Below are 20,780 nucleotides of genomic sequence, written 5' to 3'. Positions count from 1 at the left end.
ATGAAGTACAGTAAATACCATTTTGGCCTGACAGTAGTTACTTCTATGCCACCGTGAGTCATAATACAAAAAGCATTGTGGTTGAATTATATACAGGTTCGGGATGGACGTTTGGATGAGCAGTATTTCCTTGATGATGGGGAATGAACAAAGAGTCAATTGTTTTTTGAAAAAAAAAAACATTTGTTTGACCGGATGGGGTAATACAATGATCAATGAATTGGTGATCACGCCCATCCCTAATTCACATATTTGTCAAAAACAGTGAATAGCTGATATTAAGTCACTAACCTGAATAGATTGATATTAAATCACACTTTGTTGTCACTGGAGTTTTATCAATAGATTGCAGGGCTGGAATTTTCTTTTCTTGGACCATTACAACTCCAAAAATGAAGGGTGATGACACGGTTCCTTCCGTATTCATAAGAAATGTCCTTTTTCAGGCACTCATGGTAGAATAAAAGAGGTTCTTCAAATGTGTCATTATGTAACATATGGTCTTTATGATGTGACAATCTCTTTAAGCTTACATGCATCTGTCTTAAATGTACACTCGCATGCTCATTTCGTCGAATAAGATACATCACGATGACCTGTGCCATGACAAAGATAATGCTTGGTTTCAACTCAAGTAGTCATCAAAAAAATTGTTAATTAATGTCGGTTGTATGTTGTGGATTTTTTTGGGGGAGGGCGGGGTGGGGTGTCTAGTATTGGAGACATTTCACAGTGTCTGTACATTTCTCAATAGAAACATCAAAATACAATATTCCAACTGAAAGCAATGTCATCTTTGTGAAGGCCTTTTTTTGGACACAGGATTAGCGAGTGTAATTCTTTCCGCACAATAAGAAAAGGTCATCGGGCAGTGCACTAAACTACATTCAAAGAGTAAACACACAACAGTAACTGCGCACCAAGAAATCAATAGGCAAATATTCATCAGGCACAACATTTTCTTAATACAGTGAAGTCAGCAGAGCGGACAAAGTTACAACATGAGGAAAGTAGAACAACACGGCCGTGTCGGTACATGGGCTCTGAAGCTGCATGCAGACCTGTCTGACTGCTGGACAGCTTCAAAGAAATCCAAAGTCACTACTTCAATAGCCCCAAACGCGGTGGTATTAGTCACCTCCAAGAAAGAACAATACAAACTTTTGGGTCTGTGTAGTTCAAAGGATGTCAATCTTTTCCGCTTTGGTTTTTTTCTATTATATGAAAATGAGACGTAAAAATATGAATCTGGCTGTAATAACATTTACATTTTGCCACCTCTCAACTATATATATGAGTACCCTTCTATCAAGACCAAACATGTATTGCTAGTAAGGCTGCCAAAATTATTATACAGTGCATTTGGTAGCAAAGTTGGCCCGAGGCATAAATGAACTTATCGGGTGGGAAGGTTTGGCTTTTCAATCACAGCATTAGTTGTAAGTATTTGCTTTGTTGTTCGTTATATTCAAAACGTTTTGTACAGTTAGACATTTTTATGTAGCTTTGTGATTTCATTTGTTGTACTTTACTGTTGTTCTTGCACTACAAATAATTGTTGCAGTTTTGCTCAAAAGAACAATAAGAATCAGATGACATGCTGACAGTAAATACAATTCACGGATCTATTTTTGTGACGTTTAGTCAGACTCAATTGGTGAGTCCCAAAAGGTACATGGACACCCTCTAGTGGTACGAGACAAGAAAATAAAATCACAAATTGTTCACGTGACAATTGTTTAAACTCTTTTTTATCACAACACATGACACTTGCTAAGTACAGTTCAATTGTATTTTGTGTGGTACAATACATTTGCATTTAATTTACTGTTTGAACGTTTTATATTGAAAAATGGATCCAAATGGTATTTAACTCAACGTGTAACACATTTTAATTGAATTATCAGTACATGCTTTTATTTTTATATTCAAGCGCAGTATTCACGTTCAAACTGTGCATAATGTTGCAGTGGGTTAAAATATGACCGAATACATTTTTTAGGAATAAAAACTCTGCTTTGTTTGTGATGAACACTTGGGCCTACAATGCTACCATACTTAAATGTTGGTCATAATGGTTTATTTTTTCAAGGTGGTACAGGGTGTAAAAAGTTTGAACCACTGCCCTACTGTAAATGATACTCATATCCCATAGTGCTTTACCACATGGAATGTAAATCAACCGGAGTCCACTCGGTTGACCCTTTTATCTTTTTAGTTTTCAATTATTCATTATATTCAAATACAAATATGACAAGTCAATAAGTTGCGGGATTGGCAGAAATAGAGGGGCCCCAAATTCAAACTTAGCTTCAGGCCCCATGGAGGTTTGGGCTGTCTTTGATACCAATCAAACTTCTACTGACCGAGCATGAGTTCAAGGAAGCGCAGATAATTTAATGGTACGCCATCAAGTAAACACCAGGGTGTGAATGCTGTTACAAAGATTCCTCCAGTGCTCCTTTTTATGGAGTCCCAAAATGCTAATGTCTTTGGAATGATTTGTAGCCAATGTTCAGCACCAGTTGCAATACAGCCAGTCATAACTGGCTGTATTTCTTCTTAAAATGTGTCCCTTGACACAGAAAGAAAGAAAGCTCGAAAGAAAGATTGGATCAAGAACTCTGTATCTTCTCACTAGTTTTTCAACCTGACACCGTATTGTGAATGAATGTTTCCGGTTCAGTTCAGTTCAGTTCAGTTCAGGTACGCCCAGAGACAATTCCACTTGTTCACATGTGACCAGGCTTGCATTTTACACCACAGTGGGCAAGGCATGTGCATATTGTGCTCTAGGGCCACACTTTTTTTCTTTAAGGGAGATGGGCTAGGTCAACTTAACTCTCTTAAACTGAGGTTAAAAAAAACCCGAAGATAAATATGTACGTAAAAAAAATGTTTAAATGGTAAAATAATGAATTCTCCTTTTAATTCAAATTCATCAACTAGTTATTTAACATACTGTATATTTTGTATGTCATCCAAATATCTACTTTCAATACCACCTATCCTGATTAGGGATGCTGGTATTTTTTATCATTTATTATAATTCAATGAACCAATTTATTCGATTAATGAATACAAAATAACTTAAATTATGAATAAATACATTTCAACAAACGCATTTTAGAGGGGGAAAAAACAGCTAACAACCATTACAGGACGCTTGAAAATGAAAATGTTGGACGGGCTGGAGGAAAGAACGGAGCGAGCTGTATGTGGTATGTGTCATCCGCCTATGGATTAAAAAAGATAAAACACAACACTGCACAGTGTGGTGTATCTGTAAAGAAAATCCATCCATTTTCTACCATCCTAGCTGACTTTGGGCAAGGTCGGGCATGCCCAAGTCTTATCCAGCTTGTTATATGTCTCCCTCCTCCAACACATCTGATTCAAATGATCAGCTCATCAGCAAGCCCGAATCAGATGTGTCAGAGGGGGGCGACATTCAAAACAGGCTGGATAGGCGCTCTTGAGGACCGGACTTGGGGACTCCTGGGGTAGAGCGTACAACCTGAATCCTTCGCCAGCCAATCACAAGACACATACAGAAAAAATAAACATTCACACACACATTTACACCTGTGGACAATTTCGAGTCTTCACAGAACCTCACATGCATGTTTGTGGAAAGTGTGGGGACGTTAGAGTGGTAAAGAACGCACAGGTCGACCATGCAAATATGACTGAGATTCGAACACCCAACCTCAGAACTGTGAGGCAGACGTGCTAACCACTCCATTGTAAACCACACAACTTTATTTAAGTATTTCGGAATCGTCTTTAAAAAAATGCAATGACATTTTATACTGAAATGAACAGAACCACACCGTTTGTCTTAATGACACAGACGCTCGTGTCCCCATAGCTCTCCATCATTTACCTGTCTGTAAACACTGCTCTCTCGCAATGATGCAAGCTCATCTGCGAGAGCTTCTGGTACTGCGATGGCGAGTGGTCCTGACTCGCTCTTTAGGGAGCGCTTGCAAGATGGTGACTGCCGTCTTGGCCCAGTAGTCCACTTCTGTGAAGACGCGGAACACCCACAGCTTCAGCTCAAAAAGGGTCAGGCTGTCCGGCTAGGGATGAGAAGGCACCACATTAGCACCTCACTATCCAACTTCAGATAGATTTTACTTTTTAAAACAAATATACTTTCTATGTCTTACTTGGTCAAAATAGGCTTGCTACTTTTTCAACCTCTGCGGTTGATGACATAGCATTAAAAAAAATACATTCTTCTGGCATTAGAAAAATAGTCTGAAAGAAACACAGAGAGGAAAGGTGCATTTTGCCAATTTAATTTATTATTGTTTTTTGTTTTGCTCATGCTCAGAAATGATCTTGCAGCAAAACTCTGTCCAGCTATTTTTTTTCGGGGGGCCCATTTCAGGATCTGTACTTTTCAGTTCAAGAATGAGGAAGCTACTTCTGTTTTTACTAAACATTTTTTACACAAGTATCTGTACTTGTACTTATGTACACTGAAAGAAATTGGTATGGTAGTTACTTGGAAAAAAAAACTACTCCGATTTTTTTTCACTCATAAATTCAAAGTCAATTTTATAAGGAGAGTTCTAAAGTAATTTTACTTCAATGTTATTATTATTATTTATGAGTTAAAAATTTGGTGTACTGGGTTTTTTTAAAATTAAATGTCACTCAAAACTTTTTTCAGTGTACAGCATGAGTACCTTTGTCACCTCTGACCCTTGATCCCGTGTCAGCGTTACCATCGGGGCCTACCTCCACGCTGTCATTCAAACTTGGCATCATCACCGCCGGGCCGTCTACAGCTTTGACAAGTTCTCCAGTCATGTTTATGAGAAACGAGAGCCTCTCCTTCACCATTTTCCTCAGTGTCTCGTACTCCCCCGTCCCACTGCCCATCTCCTCATCCTCTTTGGCAATGGCTCTCTCCATTAGGCCTCGGCACTGGATCAGGGCCGCGTGCAAGCGCCATAGCTTGTCCGGGGTGTCCAGCTGGGAGGACGGAGGAGGTACGGACACCAAACGACTGTCCCCGGCTATGACATCAGCAGTGAAGGTCTCCCGCTTGCTCTTTTTGGGAACAATTGCATACAAACAAAGTGAAAATCAAAACAGACAAAATGATCGTGATGATGAATGCTTTCTACTCAATTCTAACGGTACTCTATACACTATAAATTTGAATGGCCATTTCCGTTTGGCGGGCGACCAGTACAGCGTTTACCTCGCCTCGCCTTCATCTAAGGGGGACGGACATTTTGCCAATTACTGTCAATGAAGGAAAATGACATCGTAGTGCCAAAGGGCCTAACGACTGTCACAGCTCACCTGTTTTCTGGGTTTGGTTGTGGCGTTCGCATGCCTGAGAAGAGTGAAATATAGTGAAGTCCTATTTATAGAAAGTTTCAAAGAATGCAAAGCGTGCGACAAGCATAGTTTGTATTTTTTGCTCCAATTTTTAAAAATCACTAAACATTTACAGCCCTAAATTTTAAGGCCACTGTATCACCTTCAATTTCAACATTTATAAAGATGTCAGGATTGCTGGTACAAGCTACAAAGTTTAATTAAGGTTGAATCTACTGTCATCTTGGTTGTCTTTATTTATACTGTATACATATTTTGTACCTTAAAGAATTTGGGCTGTAAGCTAATGATGATGTGATATGTTGCGATTTACTATGCATGTGATTCGATTAATTGAGTAATCGCGACTACTACCGGTGACTAGTTGAATAGCAAAATAATCACGTGTGGCAGCATAGTTGAGAAATGTTACGGCATAGACTGGGTTAGTGCTAAACATTAAGCTATATTATTCAAGTGGCATGCATAGTATGTAGGTTAGTGAAAAACTAAGGCACATTTGGACTTGTTTCCAAATTCATGTATTGTCACCGCCATAGGAAAATAATGTTGTAATAAACCAACAAGGACCCGTCATATTGCACTGGATCTGGGTTTGCTATGAAACAGTCTCCGTCATTGCACTTAAGTCAGGGGTGTCCAAAATGCGTCCTGCCTGTTTTCCATCTGTCCCTGCTGCAACACAGCTGATTCAAATGATGAGGATAGTTCTCATGCTTCTTCAGAGCTTGCAGATGCCTGACTTCAGTCATCTGTCTATTTTAGCTAGTTCTGTGATTGCTTTTAAAAATGTATCCGTATCAAAGATAAGAGCAGAAAACAAATGAATGAGGGTCAGATCATATCTGAAGAAGAGCAAACAAGGTTTTGCGCCAAACTGCTCCCTTAGTTACAAGTCAGCTGCGTGAGTAGAGATGATGAGGTAACGAACTGGCGAGAAACCAAAGAGGAGATAATTAAGAAGGAAAAGAATGTGGGGATGGTAGATGAAGGCTTCACGGCCAGGCGTTGGTGAACGTTTGCGGGGAGTGGGTGGGGGTCACCAACCCACATCTCTTAATGCTTCATATCCGGTTTAGCCCCCCCACCCCCAAAAAGAAAGAAAAAAACCCCAACCCCAGCCCTCTTATCTCTTCATAACACGCGTCCTCTTCATGGTTCCTTCCATTTCCTTACACTTTGAGTATGGCAGTTTAGGTTCACCCAAATTTTAAAAATGGAGACTGGTTGCATAAGAGGGCGCCAGTAATCCTCTCAAATACTTCTGAACATGCCTTTTAGCAAGCCGCCCCTAATGTTCTGTTTATACTAATTACTGTCTTTTTGCAGGTACATCTCAAAATATGTGAAAATCATGAACAACAAATGTACTGACTTAAATACTGAAATACTGTACATTATAAAGTCTGTAATCGTATTTGGGTAACCCCAACTGACTCTCACCCAAACATTTGTGCACAGCAGTCATGCCCTACATTATGTGTATGTGCCCTGTGACCAAAGGGCCGCAGAATCGATTCCTTCTGACTGGCATAGGAATATGCCCTTATCATAGACCCTTAACAATGGTTTGTTAGTGTGGAAAAAAATGGGCAATGCCTGAAAATTAAAGTACTCTAAATAAATAGTCAATGCCTCCCATATTTTGTGAAACCTTATAACGTGACTAAGTTCACATGTATTGCGGTGTCATATAATGGGAAAATTATCATTATTTCAATGATCTTGACCTAACTGTTGCCATCCTGTAATTTCCTATACGGCCTGTCCTCATCAGGGCCACAGGTGACCTCGAGCCTATCTCAACTGACTTTGGTAGAGACAGGGAAATCACACAAACTGGTTGCCAGTCAATCACGGATCCAGACATGCACACATTTTTTAAATACGTAAGGAAGCCCAAAGAAAACTCACACAAACATAGGGGGAGCATGCAAACCTCATACCGGAAGGCCAGAGTGAGAATCTGAACCCAAACCGTAGAACTGTGAGGTAGACGCACCGACCACTCATCCACTGTGCTAGCTTTATTTGGCAAAATAGTAAGGATTCATTGATTTTACCAGCAGTTAGACTGCTGAGGCAAGACTAGAGCAACCCCAAAGCATGGGTCAACCAAGATTCTGCTTAGGATATGACCACACGTGCAAATAACAGTCAACAGATCCAAGAATCCTTTTTCATTCATTCATTATTTTGGGGGTGAGGGTGGTAGTATTGAGCAAAAGCTCAAGTTTTAAGGCTTTTATATCATTATTATGAAATCTCTAATTGATTTTATTCAATTTTTTAAAATAACCAACCAATTGACACTTTAACAGTAAATATTGCGTACTATCTTATTTGTCTAGGCCTAAATGATGTTCAGTATCCCATTCCGTGCTTTATTACTTGAAATATTTTGTAAATCAACTCTCTTTGGCTCTTGTATTTTTATTTGTTTTAGTCATTGTAATCCCTCCACAATGAGTGCCAATAATCTGTATTACTGTCAGAAATACAGGGCTCCAAACTCAAATTTGTCTCATGGAGACGTGGGTTGGCTCTGGGCAACAGACACAAACACGTGAAATGTCACACAAACAAACACTCATGGAAATGTGTTAATTAATCTCTTTCTCCCTCGGTCTCTCTTTCTCACAAACCACACACATACACCGTGTAGATTTGTGGAAAACGTGAGGTCTCTCTCCCACTCACATAAAGTTCCAGTAAATTGGAGATCTCCAGAAGCAAAAGTTCGGCTATAGCAGCCGCTCGGGCCGCCGTCGTCCTGCCTTGATCGGGCGCCCCGGCCGCACCACTCCGCCGGTCTGCCATCTGACCTCCCGAAAGCTCCAGTAGAAGCGAGGGCTCGATCCTACTTCCAGGAAAGGCTGAATGACGCCCGGATCACCCCGGCAACGAATTCATCGTCATTCCTAAATTAACTTCAGCCTTTGTGAAACTTCAAAAAGCCCCTTGTATGTTTTGGGGGCAGTAACACGTTTCCGACTCCGTCACTTCGCGTTCTGCAGCAGGATTTACGGCAGACTCTCCGCCCATTCCCCCAGGAACCTGATGCCAGCACCGAGGAATTTGGAACGATCCGCGGGGGCGGAGAGCGGAGCTGGACGGGAAGACGCAGCCTGTTATTTATAAACTTTTTGCTGACTAAGGAAGGCTGTTCAAACGGTTCAAGTAAAAGTCTGGTGTTGCCGGTAGAAGCATCTTTACTTGTTCAGCATGTTCAGTGGTTATATTCGATATAACAAAACACAGGTAGAAATTGTGGTAGCCGAAAACAATAATGCTCGTTTACATATACCGCAGAATATCAATAAGATTATTTACATTTTTTCTTCTTAAGATTAACGTGTATGTCTAAGTGGGTGCCCCAAAAATAAATACAGAAAAAGTCTATTTATTTCAATAATTTCCTTTCAAAAAGTGAAACTTGGATGTTTTATTTGTTTTACACAGAGTTACACATTTCAAGCCAAATTTTATTTGGTTCCCAGAAGTCCAGTAACCTTAATTTCGGCGAATTACAATGACCTGGACGGCAGAGAATTTGGTGATTCTAAATGTCTGAAAAATGTAATACAGTATAACAAAAACGTTAGCACATCCGTCTCACATTGTTCTGAGGTCATGTTTTAAATTCCGGACATTCCCGTGTGGAATTTGCATGTTCTCCCCATGCCTACGTACCCACATTTCAAAAACATGCTTGGTAGGTTAACTTGAAACGATACAGTATTGTCTATAGCTGTGAATATGAGTGTGAATGGTTGTTTGTCTATATGTGCCCTGCGATTGGCTGGTGACCAGTTCAAGGACCTCTTCCATTAAATCAGCTGGGATAGGTTCCGGCACACCTGCGACCCTAGTAATGTAGGTTAATACACAGCAGAAAGTTGTGTATTTGTGAATACGTTCACTTTTCATTGTTCTTGATCTCTTTGTGCAGAAAAAAATTATTATACTTGAGAATGAACACTGGCATTGGCTGAGCAAATAGTTCCGTACTGACGTGTGATGTTTCGAAGTTGCGAACGGTGCGCGATGAACAAGCTTGCATAGTGGCGATGTCATGCGGCACATCCGGGAACTTCACTTTTAGCCGTACTTATACAAGTATTTATGGCCTACAAGTGGTTTTCTTGCATATATTTACATTAGTTATGACTTCATTACTGCCTCAATAAAGTGCCCTACGTTCTGATTGACGTATAAATCCGAGCAGCACCACATTAGGAGCAAAATTCCGTCGTAAACCGAGGACCCCCAGTGCAGTAGTTTTTCTGTGCTGTTGCGACATGAAACAATACCAGCTAAGCACTGTAGAGGTCAGCCAAGGCACCTGCATTGTAAACAGCGGTAGAACAAGAATTAGCAGCTAATATCGTAGCATGTCCGATTGAATGAGGAAATGGCGACGATCACATATGTATATACCTTATCGATTTGATATTTACCGCTTGTTTCTGTAATAATAAATGTATCGAAGTAGATGTGAGTAGCTGGCGCTCCGTCTAACATATAGCTCGTTGGTTTTGTCATGAACGCTCTTGTTGGGTACAGCGGCTCATCTGAGTCCGACAGTGATGGAGACTCCGAGAATGTAAACAGTAATCGTGGAAGGTAAGGTAACGCCTATACCAATGTTTGGATGTTATCTTTTATATGTTTTGGCAGTTGGCTAGCCGATGATTGCTTTCAAATGCCAAACGTTCTAATTACCTCTGATTGTGGATCACTTCATTTATTGTGGCTTTTCTTCTCTGCACCCTTTTTCGACCAAATTAATAGCATGAGAACGGATGTCGTTGATGGGGCTCCACCGGACAAGAAGACCCGGAACTACTTGCTGGAGACAGATTCTGCCACCAGTGAGTCTGATGAATCTGACCACGGACACCTGGAATCTTACAAGTCGGTACATACAAGTAAAAAACAGTCCAGTTTGACGACTTCTTCTTCCGCCACAACCAGCCCTCACAAACTGCCCCCTCCTAGTCTGCATGGCTGCTCAGAAAGCAGCGTGTTTGCAAACCCATTCAAAGCTCAGGCTGAGCAAAAACTCAGTGCCTTGCAGAAACATGTCCCCCTCACAATGCAGGCCAAGCCCTCTCAGATTGGAGGCAAGAGGATATGCGTCTCCTACAGGAAAAGTGGAAGATGTAGATTTGGGATCAAGTGCAAGTTTGCACACGACAGTGATCTCCAGACAACAGTTACTCCCAATGACTCTCATGCAAGTTTGAGTGACGAGGGGGAAGTTGGGTCACGTACGGGCACCTCCCAGAAGCCCCCGGAGGCTGAGAAAGATGAGTCAGAAGGCCAGATGATGAAGAAGCGCAGGGTTGGTGTGAGCGACACACTGATCCCTCCTAAGAAAGCCATGAAGCAGTTCAACATGCTGAGAAGCAAAGAACGCCACAATATGTACTGATGTAAACATTAGGTGGGACACTGTAAAGATGGCTGATAAAAAGTGACTTTCTATCTACCCATAAATCTCATCTGGACTACCAATAAACAATAAGTTTGTTGTTAAGACATTTATTTACATCCTATAAATGAAGAGTTGGCATATCTGCTCCAAGAGCATCCCGACCACAAAGCTTGCAGCACATTTTGCTCAAAGCCAAAACTGCAAACAATTATCTGTACAGGTCATCAAGCTGACAGCCACGAACAAGGAACGACAGGTTCAGTTACTGAGTACAAGAACAATCTCTTTTCATGTTATATAAATAGACAATTTTCTTTTTAATCCCGACAGTAGACTTTGACAAGATGTTTATCCACTAACAGTTCAGCTGTTAACTGAATACGCAAATATAATATGTTAGTGGCAGTCCTAATGTCAATAGTCATTATATATAATGTGGACTTAATAAACACATGGCTTAATTAACACTTCAAGGTCAAGGTCATCTTATTCTAACCTGTCCGGTTGCTATAGATTTCTACAGTATATTTTGGGTGTGATTCAATTTTCAAGCTCGTATATGAGAGGACGCATACTGGACATTATATGTTGTGACGTCAATTACTTAGAATTATGCCTTCATAGTGCCTATTAATAGTAAAAGCGTTACAACAATCAATCAGCACACTCCCTTAAAAAGCTAATGACGTTTACAGGAATACTATGTACAAAGTTACGCACAGACATATGATTCCCTGATCAGCTATTCTAAAAAAAGCTACCAAATATGAATGAGTGATCCTATATGAACCTTTTAACTTTGCATTACAGTATTGTTGTGGGTGACATCAAGTGGCCTCTTTAGGGTGTGTGCACCCTTCTCATTTCAAATGATGATCCGCTGTACGTCCGCCGCAGTGTTGTTGGACAGGACGTCCCCTTGGTCCATTTGCTCCCAGGCAACCCCGCTCGCTCCCACTCGTTCCGTTGGATGGAAGGAATTTGCTGGTGGAGAGGAGGCTGCCAGCACGGGATTGTTCCTGTTGGAGGCCTCCTGTGGCTGGGATGAAGACAGTAGCGGGGGGCCAGACGTGGTTGTCTGCAGGGTGGTAAGCTGCTGAGAGGTGGTTAGGAGTGGGATTTGTTGCATGGCAGTCTGCGACTGGCTGACTGGCTGGAAGGTCATTTGTACGATTTGCCCGTGGCTCTGTTGCTGGGAGGAGTAGGGATGAAGAGACTGTAACTGGGATTGGGGTTGGGACTGAGCCACCACCGACGGGGAGTGCAGGGCAAGTTGCGGGGACTGTTGAACAAACTGGACGGGCATCTGGAGCTGAAGTTGCGTCTGCTGCTGCTGCTGGTGGTGGTCGGCAGGCGATGGGGGGTCGATAGGGGAAAGGGCAATTGTTACTGGCACCTGCATGGTGTGGAGTGGTTGCTCTTGTCCCAGGAGAACCACCTGGTGACTGACTTGCGGGGCCACATGACCTCCCTGTGCAACCTGAGACACTTGAGACCCGACATGTCCTTCCTGGCCCGGCGGCTGAACCTGCCCCCCCTGGCCGCCTCGAACTATTTCCAGGCTACCAGCTCCCACCTCTCCTTGCACGGGGGTGACCGGCAGCTCCAGCATGGACGCGGGGGTCGTGATGAGGGCGCCGGCGTTGGCTGCGAGCGCCTCGGCTATGAGTACTTCTGGGTGACTCTTGGCTTTATGGGCCACCACACAGTCTTTCTTCTCAAACTTCTTGCCACAAATGGAGCAGGAAAACTGATAGGTGGCATCGGCGTCGTGTTTCTTCATGTGCCAGTTGAGGGAGGCCTTCTGGCGACAGGTGAAGCCACAGATCTCACACCTATTAGCACAAGAACATGTTCCAGTTAACCCATTTCAGGAATGCGGTGCTGTTATCTACGTCCGTGCAAATTATGGAAATCCTGGAGGCACTGACTGGAGGGGCTTCTCTCCTGTGTGGATCATGCGATGGACAGCCAGATTGTGGGAACTCTTGAAGGCACGAGCACAGAACTCACAGATGTAGTCTCTCTGGTCTAAGAATCACAAACAAACATGAATGGCAAGACCCAAATAACTATCACCAACACGGTGCACATTTTACAGCTCAACGGGTACCTGTATGGTGTTTGGCATGACGAAGTAGCTGCTTTTGAAGTCTGAAGAGTCTTCCACATGAAGGATGAGGACACACATACTTCTTTTTGAGCAAGTGCTGGTATTTGATATGGTGCTGGTGTGTGAAACATCGCAAACAATTGAAAGGTTAGGCTGAATAGGTTCTCCGCATTTGCACTAATATCGGGATAGGAATTTGTGTTCTTATAGCAGCAACATAACCTGTACAGTCTTTTATGAATCTCAATGAACCATAGTCACCGCCACAAACCTTTAAGGCAGTATTCAAGTCAGAATTACAGTCAATATTTGGATGGAAAACACTTCTAGGTCATAAACTGAAATCAGCGAACCAATAAATCGGGAGGTGCAGAAGCATAACACAAACTAAAAACTGCATGAAAAGTCAGAGGCCTGCTCTTTGTGCGCATATACACTCTTTTAATAGAGCTGAATGAAGTTTTTCCTCATTCATGTATTTTCTGTTCGTGCTTTCGAACCAATGGAGCAAGTATGAAATAGTGAGTAAAAAACGTTGGCCCTAAATGCAATTTGGTTGGTCGCATCATGTGGGGTGCTGTGCCAGCGAGAACCAAAGATGAAGCAGAAAAGCGCTCCAGTTCAATGTTGCCCATCGAAGGGAGCTGACAACAGACCGCCATGTCTGTTTGACCCGTTTGCACTGACCCACAAGGCAGGGAGAAGAAGAGGGAAGAAAAATCATTTTCCAGGACAACTCAAGTTTTTCCACGACATTTTACTTTTTTCCCTCATTTTCCATGTGTTTTCCACGACTGGAAATTTCATCAATCCTTTTCCAGGTTTTCCAGGACATGCGGGCACCCTGTAGAAGGGCATAGCAACAGTTAATTGCATTTACCTGCAGGTAGCGTGGATGAGCCAGGACAGTGCCACATCCCTCAATTTCACATCGGACGTACTGCACTGGGGGCTTCTTTCTGCATGGGAAATGTCATCAGGGTCATCAGACTCAGTGCCAGTATTAACCGATATGTATGTACGTAGTCAAACTCATGAGGGGATGCCTTGAAAGTGCCAACTTGTTCATGGCCCCACCATACCTTCTTTTTGGCAGCCGTGGCGTCTTATCATCTTTCTTCCGTCGACCCCTCCTTTATGGAGGTAGAACCAATTTTGGAACTTACATTTCCGAGAATGAATGCAGTTTAATCAGCTAGTTTGTCTGTATCTTACTTCCTCGGCCCGTCAGGGTCATCCGCCAATTCTTCTTCAAGCTTCACTTCCATCTCTGCGTTCTGTAAGTTGTCTGAGCCCTCCATTTTTATCTCTTGCACCTCCTCCTTCTTGGGCGCTTTCTCCTTTTCTTTCTTGTCCTTATGTCTCGGAGGAATCCGGCGCTTTGGCTTGGGGGCATCCCTGAAACAAGGGACCGCATGTTATTGGACAAAGTCAAAGGTGAGCGTACACGCCTGGAACAGTAACTACAGCACTTGCACCATATTGCGGTACATACACAAATCCTTCCGCCTTGGGGTCGTAGCTCTGATCATTTAAATCGTCTCGAAAGGGAACGTCCTCATCACTGCTGATAACCTCTTCCTCGTCTGCTTCACTAAAAAATAAAAATCATGGTGAGCTTTCAGTAATGAGCACGATGATGCACTTGAGTCAAGTTTACCCCTGAGGCAGTGAAGCTGAAGCCGCGGTCAGGTCATTTGTGTTGCCTTGAAATTGAGGGTCCTCCTTATCCACAAAGTGACGACCAACGCCTTCGCTCTTTTCTTCTCCGTTTTTACTAAGAAAGGAAAAATCACAACAGCTCAATAAAGAGATGTGTCATGTTGCCTCGAACCACATTTAATGATCACACAACACAAGCATGTACTGGATAGACAACATTAAGTGCACTTACACAACGGACTGAGATCAAATGCGACTGTCGTATCCCAAAAAAAAAAAAAAGTGCATGTGAAAAAGATCGAGGAGGGACCATGTCTGCTTTCAAGCGTGTTGAGGTGGATGGGAACCCGATTGTTGTCACAGCTCCAATTGCTGAGCTGTGCATTGCTGCGCCCACCAAATATAAGCAACTCCTTAAAAACTACAAGTCGGGTGAAACTTGGCGAGTTTGCTAACTAGTGTGCCATTTTAATTCAGGGCTATCCAGAAATAGCAGACAAAGTAAAAAGCTTCCAGGGGTTTCCGGGAAAGCTGCTGCTTCCGCTAAAAGCAAAAGGATAGATGAACACCGATACCGTTTCAGTGTTTGAAAGATCACAGGAAAATGAAATTAATTGTTGACAGATTTGATTGAAATTGCATAGATATTATTTTAATTTCATCAAGATTTTAATTGATATTAATTTTCATGTGTTGAACATTGCAAAAGTATGCATGAGTATACATATAGATAGGTGTGTGCATGTATACATAGAATATGTATTTTATTTGTCACATATGATTCGGAGTTTCCTTTTCATTAAATTATCACTGAAATATTTTCTCTTTTTTGATCCTGAAAGTTTTGATATGTTTTTAATCAAATATTTTATGTGTTTCAATGCTGGTGTTGACGAGGTTTTCTTTTGCCACGTTTACCATCGTTAGTTTAAATATAAATCAATATTAAGGAACTACCATTCTGTAATTCTTTGCGTCGTGTCAAGATAACAGATTTGTGGGAGTCTCGAGGCTTTGTCAGTCTTTAAATCTCATCTATAAATGCTTTACAAGGCATAGATGGTGCTCACTTTCGATGAGCTCACACAGAATAGTTAATTAATGATTGGTAAGTGCTTTGTAACTACCTGAAAGAATGGATGCATGTGTTAATAAGATATTTATTGGGGAAAAAAAATCTGCTAACACACTCGCTAACCTATTAGTACATGTCTGAAGAGTTTATGTGTAAGTGCACGCATGCGTATCGAAATTGTGTGTTCATCATTTGCGTACACTTTCTAAATGATCATAAGAACCACAGGCAATTCCAAAATAACTGATTGGTATGTGACGCAATACATAATCTAGAAGGGTTGAATCTCTCATTTATCCATCCATCCATTTTCCGAACCGCTTGATCCTCACTAGGGTCGCGGGGGGTGCTGGAGCCTATCCGAGCCGTCTTCTCTCATTTATAAAGTATAAAAATGCAATCATTAAGCATGTTATAGATAGCCAATTAATGATGAGTAAAACATTTGCACCCGTGTTTATAAACTACATACGAATGATTATCCATGTCAGAAACATCCTTGATAAATGATAAACTCAGTATGCCTAACTAATGCTTATTAGTGTTTACTTATTATACGGTGTTAGCAAATACTTTGAAAGTCCTCGTCGCATTTCGGTCATCCGTCATATTCGAAAAACAAAGCTTTTCCAATGAAACCAACTTGAAGAACCCTTAATTTGTTTATGGTACATGTGCACGATTGTGATTGAGTCACTGTAAATCTGAACTCATTTTAGGAACAAAATAAACTTACATGTCATACTTTTCTTTAATGTTCGCCTCTCCCGAAGCGGCTAAGAAACAAGGAGAGAAAGCAGCAGTGAATACAACTTCATGAACCCAAAGCAACCCACTGTCTTCAATAAACACAAATTCACAGCCGAGTACATTTTTATTATTTTCCAGTGAAAAATCCGGTTGTTGAGTCAGTTAACGCCCGTGTCATATTTGGAGCAGCAGTCAGCTTACGGTTCCAGTTTCGTGCACTGTTATGAGTTGCCGTCAACAAGTGGCTCACCAACTTGATGCTCTATTCCGAGCTCAGTTTTGCACACTGGCTTGCCAGAGCTGCGGACAGCCCTGCCAGATGGAGGCTTGGCTCGACTCTGGGCTGGAGAGAGCCTGGAGGGAAGAGCTGGCGTAGAAGAGGAGGAGGAAACATTGAACATTATTATCATTATCATCCCTGTCATGTCAGAGTTTGGCCCATACTGAACACAAATAAAAGTTGGGATTTTTGGCTTGAACGTAAACTTTCACGATGAACCTAAAATGCCCGATAAACTTTGCAGGTCAACTTAATTTGACCTGAATGTTCACCTGTTCAATCTTTCAGTACTGTTAGCACAACTTGATGTTCTCTAACAAGGAACGGGACAGCAAAATTCCAAATGGGTGTTTGGACCAAAAAACACAGCCACAGGGTGTCACATGGTGTAAAATTGGTCTTTCAGCTTCCTGTTAGAGAACAGCATGTTGCACTAAAATGCTGTCCAGGTTATCTAGGGTCAACAATGGGGCCATGGGCACGTGTCTAGAAACATGTTGAGGACAAATTCAGTTCACATGTAAAGATTATCGGGCATTTTAAGTAAATCCTGAAATTAACACTCATTCAATATCAGCCAATCCTAGACCACATTTTTTCCCGTTTTTTTAAAATTTATTTTTTTAACCCTAAGTCTTGGAAAAAGTGAACATAAATAAGGAGTTGAACGTGTTGAGTGTGAAAAGACATACATTTCTTCAAGCTGAATAGCCCCAACTTGTGCAGTAGTGTAAATCGGCATGCAAAGACTTGGTTTGTGTCACATGAATGCAAAGGTTTAAAAGAATCCAATTACCTTCAACATTAGTGGTAGGTTTCTTGGGTTCCTCTGCAGAGCTACACAGAGAGAAGAAGATGCCGTCATTCATCAAATTTAAAGTGTTGTGGTGACCCACAAGGGGGAGACACTCACCAGGAAGTTTTAACTGAAAAAGGTAATTCAAGTTGTTGTTTTTTTTAACAATATTGTTCAATCCACCCACACTTGTCTTCTGATTCATATTCTGACATTGACATTCTGATTCATATTGCGATTGTGGAATTTGAATTAAGTAGAAAAATCCACCCGTGCCGCTTCTTGCTGTCGAGTAGCACCAAACGATTAATTGAAATTCAATCGTGATTTTCATTTGGGCTTCCCTCCATCTTTGAAATGTTATTTGACAAAAAAAAAAAATAATAATAATAATGTACAGAACGGCAAGTTCTCGACGTTGTGAATGTAACCATGTTGCTTGCGAAGCAAGCATGTAGCGTATGTGATTCTGCTGTGCCTGAGGGTACTTTACGCTGTTGAATGAAACTCAGCTGGTGTTTACTGTAAAAGTAAACACACAACAAAAACAATTACACGCATTGCATTTTAAAATACAAAACATACTGTTTTAAAAACATCGCTAGTGCAAATGCTAAAGTCAATGTAATATCCCATGGACACCTGAACAGGAAATTACCCTTGACTTCGGGTGTGATACTTCAAATAACGAATATTCCCAAACAAACGCTGAGGAAATACATACACCCAAGTAACATAACATTCCTCAAACGCACATTTTTTTAAACCACTCACACGAGTTATGTTGCAGGATTTCCCCCAGAAAAAAAAATTGTTTAGTCTGGTGGGAGAGAAGCCGACCGGCTTCATAAGAGATATTTCATTGTAGTCAGTGTGCTGTATTTACATGATTTATTAGTAACATTTGTACAGACGATATATATTTACCCAGCAACTATCACTACAAACAATGTTTACTTTGTTGTTGTTGTTTTTTTTTAATGCCACTGCTAATGTTAGAGCCAAAATAAATAAACATGCTCACGACCAGAGCTCCTTATCAACAGCTGGTCACGGAGTACCCCGATCTCACCACACCCACGTTCTCGGCAGCAGTGGTTAAGCACGACATGGAGCACCACATCACCACTTCAAGGCCCCTGGTCTATGCTCGTACCCTGCGCCTCCAGACAGCCAAGCTTGCTATCGCCAAGGAGGAGTTTGCCACCATGGAAAGCAACCCATGGATCGACATTGTGCGCTGCTCAAAAAGCCCGTGGGCCTCCCTGCACATGGTGATGAAGGCTGAGGGATGTTGCCACCCCTGTGGAGATTTTGGCCAGATGACCAACATCATGACTCCTTGTGACCAAGCAGATGTGGAGGAACACCTGATGCACCTCCACCTGCTGTTTTTCTTGGCAGCATTCAGGATATCTGTTAAATTATGCACTATTACTATGGTGAATTCTAGGGGGGCGGGGGGCTTGTGTGGTGACCCACAAGGGAGGGACATTCACCAGAAAGCTGTACCTTTAAAGAAGGGGAGGGAGTTGACATGTTTCTGGGTTTTAAGAAATTATACACATAAAAGGATGAAAGAGAGTCACTTGCTTAACAGTCAGTTTAGTGTATATTGTAAATGGGACACAACTCGCCGTTGTCTCCTAGTCTCATTTACCTCATTTCCACAGTGGCTTAAAAAGCCAGGTAAATTCCGCCCCATCCTCCCCATGCAGCGAACGGGACGCACCATGCTGAAGGCACGTTGTTGACGTTAAACGTTGCCACTAAGTACGTTTGTAATTCCTTACATGCCCTAATTAATAGTGGTGCTCAAACTTACTCAATGGCTTGCGGGCTGTCACCTGCGACGCCATCACCAGCTTCCACCGACCCCGAGGAGTCACCGCTTTTCTTCCGACGGGAGTTCCAAACTTTCCTCCGCTTGCTGGCACCGGCGCTGGTCTCGTCTTCGTCCTCTTCACTTTTGGTGCCCTTCAGCCAGGCCGGGACAGCCCGAGTGGAGCGGTCGCGTAAAACCCTCCCAGAGCCCTGCGTAGCTCCGTTCACGGCCGCTTGTGAAGCGGGGTCGCCGGATCTCGTGCGGGTGGCTCCCCGCTCCCTGAGCCCTCGCCGCGGGGTAACGGCCGCACCCGGGGCCGGGGTCTGCTCTGCGGCCTTGTGCTCCACCAGCTCTTTGCCTTTATTTACATCTTCATTTCGGTCGCTGGTTGCTTCCATCACCGAGAACGCACTTTAGCCCGTCTTTAATTCCGCAGAAAGTCCGGATGGTTTACTTGCAAAACGAGGAATAGCGCACATCTAGTATACAGACATTTTGATGTTGAGAGGCCTCTGTCCGACTGTGGAGCATTTTCGGAAAAGGTTCGTCGCAAATTATACACATCGATTTATTGATTACAAAATGAAAACTTTTCTTAATTATCTATTCGGAAATTACCCGATATAACCTTAAAGAAGCAGCCGCCGTTTTCGCGTTCTTAAAGCTATAGTAAACCTACTTATTCGAGCGGGCCTGGAGCGCAACCATTTTGTGCGCTTTGTTGCGTCTCCTTTAAGCCAAACACAAATCGAGGGGAAACGTTCGTGAGATCCACTGCGCTTTAGCAGCTGCACAAATCACCTGGATTCTGTTGTTCTGTTTCGCACTCGCTCGCAGTGCGGCTGCGTCGATTGTAGATCTACAAAAAACATCATCTGTCGTGCGGGCTGTCGAGCATTGTGGGAATTGGAGTTCAAATTGTGGCTATAGTAGTTTATTCTCCCGATCTTTTTTTGATAGCTTTTTACATTTTTTTGTTGTAATTATTTTTCCATGTTTTATGTCAATGTTATATTTAATAACTATGCATGTTATCGATACTGACCTGACGCGTAGTAGATAAAGAAAGAACTATGCATATATTGTAATTGCCTTATATATACCTATATATAAATTGCTGTATTTCGCCCAGCATTATGGTGTTGAATACACCTTTAAAATATTCCTTTCCCGTAGTACAAATATCGATGGAGCCAAAATGGCTGACCATGATCACCAGCACCAATATTGCTTTTTAAAATAACATTTACAACAATGTTGGCTAATAGCCACTAGATAGCGCCACTGACTATAAAATGTGTCTGTTGGCGTGACTTGCAACCAAGTTTAACTAAAATGCTCCCAGCAGTTGTGGCAAAATTATTGCCAAGTGTGTAAGTAAAAGTACCTATACTTGTTCAAGAAATAACGTTGCTAAAAATAGAAGTACTTATCAACTCTGGTACAGAAGTAAAAGAAAGAAAGAAAAAGAAAAAGTA

The 20,780-nt window shown here is 42.1% G+C and overlaps 3 protein-coding genes across 4 annotated transcripts; 1 reads left to right on the top strand and 2 right to left on the bottom strand.

Moving 5' to 3' along the window:
• Nucleotides 1–317: 317 nt before the first annotated feature.
• Nucleotides 318–8,416, bottom strand: cntf (ciliary neurotrophic factor). Of its 2 annotated transcripts, none has more exons than XM_086120609.1 (3): nt 8,062–8,416; nt 4,750–5,064; nt 318–4,082 (listed from the first exon to the last, which is right to left on the bottom strand). In XM_086120609.1, the coding sequence occupies exons 1-3, from the start codon at nt 8,179–8,181 to the stop codon at nt 3,924–3,926; spliced, it is 594 nt and encodes a 197-aa protein (XP_085976735.1). In that variant the 5' UTR covers nt 8,182–8,416; the 3' UTR covers nt 318–3,923. The 2 variants fall into 2 exon arrangements, with proteins under 2 accessions (XP_085976735.1, XP_085976736.1); XM_086120610.1 differs by having other exon boundaries at nt 3,969–4,082; nt 4,698–5,064.
• Nucleotides 8,417–9,208: 792 nt separating this feature from the next.
• On the top strand, nt 9,209–10,903 carry LOC147200277 (uncharacterized). The gene is made up of 2 exons (XM_086120412.1): nt 9,209–9,987; nt 10,156–10,903. The coding sequence occupies exons 1-2, from the start codon at nt 9,905–9,907 to the stop codon at nt 10,796–10,798; spliced, it is 726 nt and encodes a 241-aa protein (XP_085976538.1). The 5' UTR covers nt 9,209–9,904; the 3' UTR covers nt 10,799–10,903.
• On the bottom strand, nt 10,893–20,130 carry zfp91 (ZFP91 zinc finger protein, atypical E3 ubiquitin ligase). The gene is made up of 12 exons (XM_086120411.1): nt 19,303–20,130; nt 17,478–17,518; nt 16,652–16,768; nt 16,388–16,427; nt 14,575–14,691; nt 14,410–14,508; nt 14,130–14,312; nt 13,997–14,047; nt 13,795–13,873; nt 12,915–13,029; nt 12,733–12,832; nt 10,893–12,636 (listed from the first exon to the last, which is right to left on the bottom strand). Exons 1-12 carry the CDS (start codon nt 19,698–19,700, stop codon nt 11,667–11,669), a joined length of 2,310 nt encoding a protein of 769 aa, XP_085976537.1. The 5' UTR covers nt 19,701–20,130; the 3' UTR covers nt 10,893–11,666.
• Nucleotides 20,131–20,780: the final 650 nt, after the last annotated feature.

Source organism: Hippocampus guttulatus, chromosome 9 (assembly GCF_054856545.1).
Source record: "Hippocampus guttulatus isolate MCC_2025c chromosome 9, RoL_Hgut_1.0, whole genome shotgun sequence".
In the NCBI taxonomy this organism is placed as follows: domain Eukaryota; kingdom Metazoa; phylum Chordata; class Actinopteri; order Syngnathiformes; family Syngnathidae; genus Hippocampus; species Hippocampus guttulatus.
This window is presented reverse-complemented; position numbering and strand designations above follow the sequence as displayed.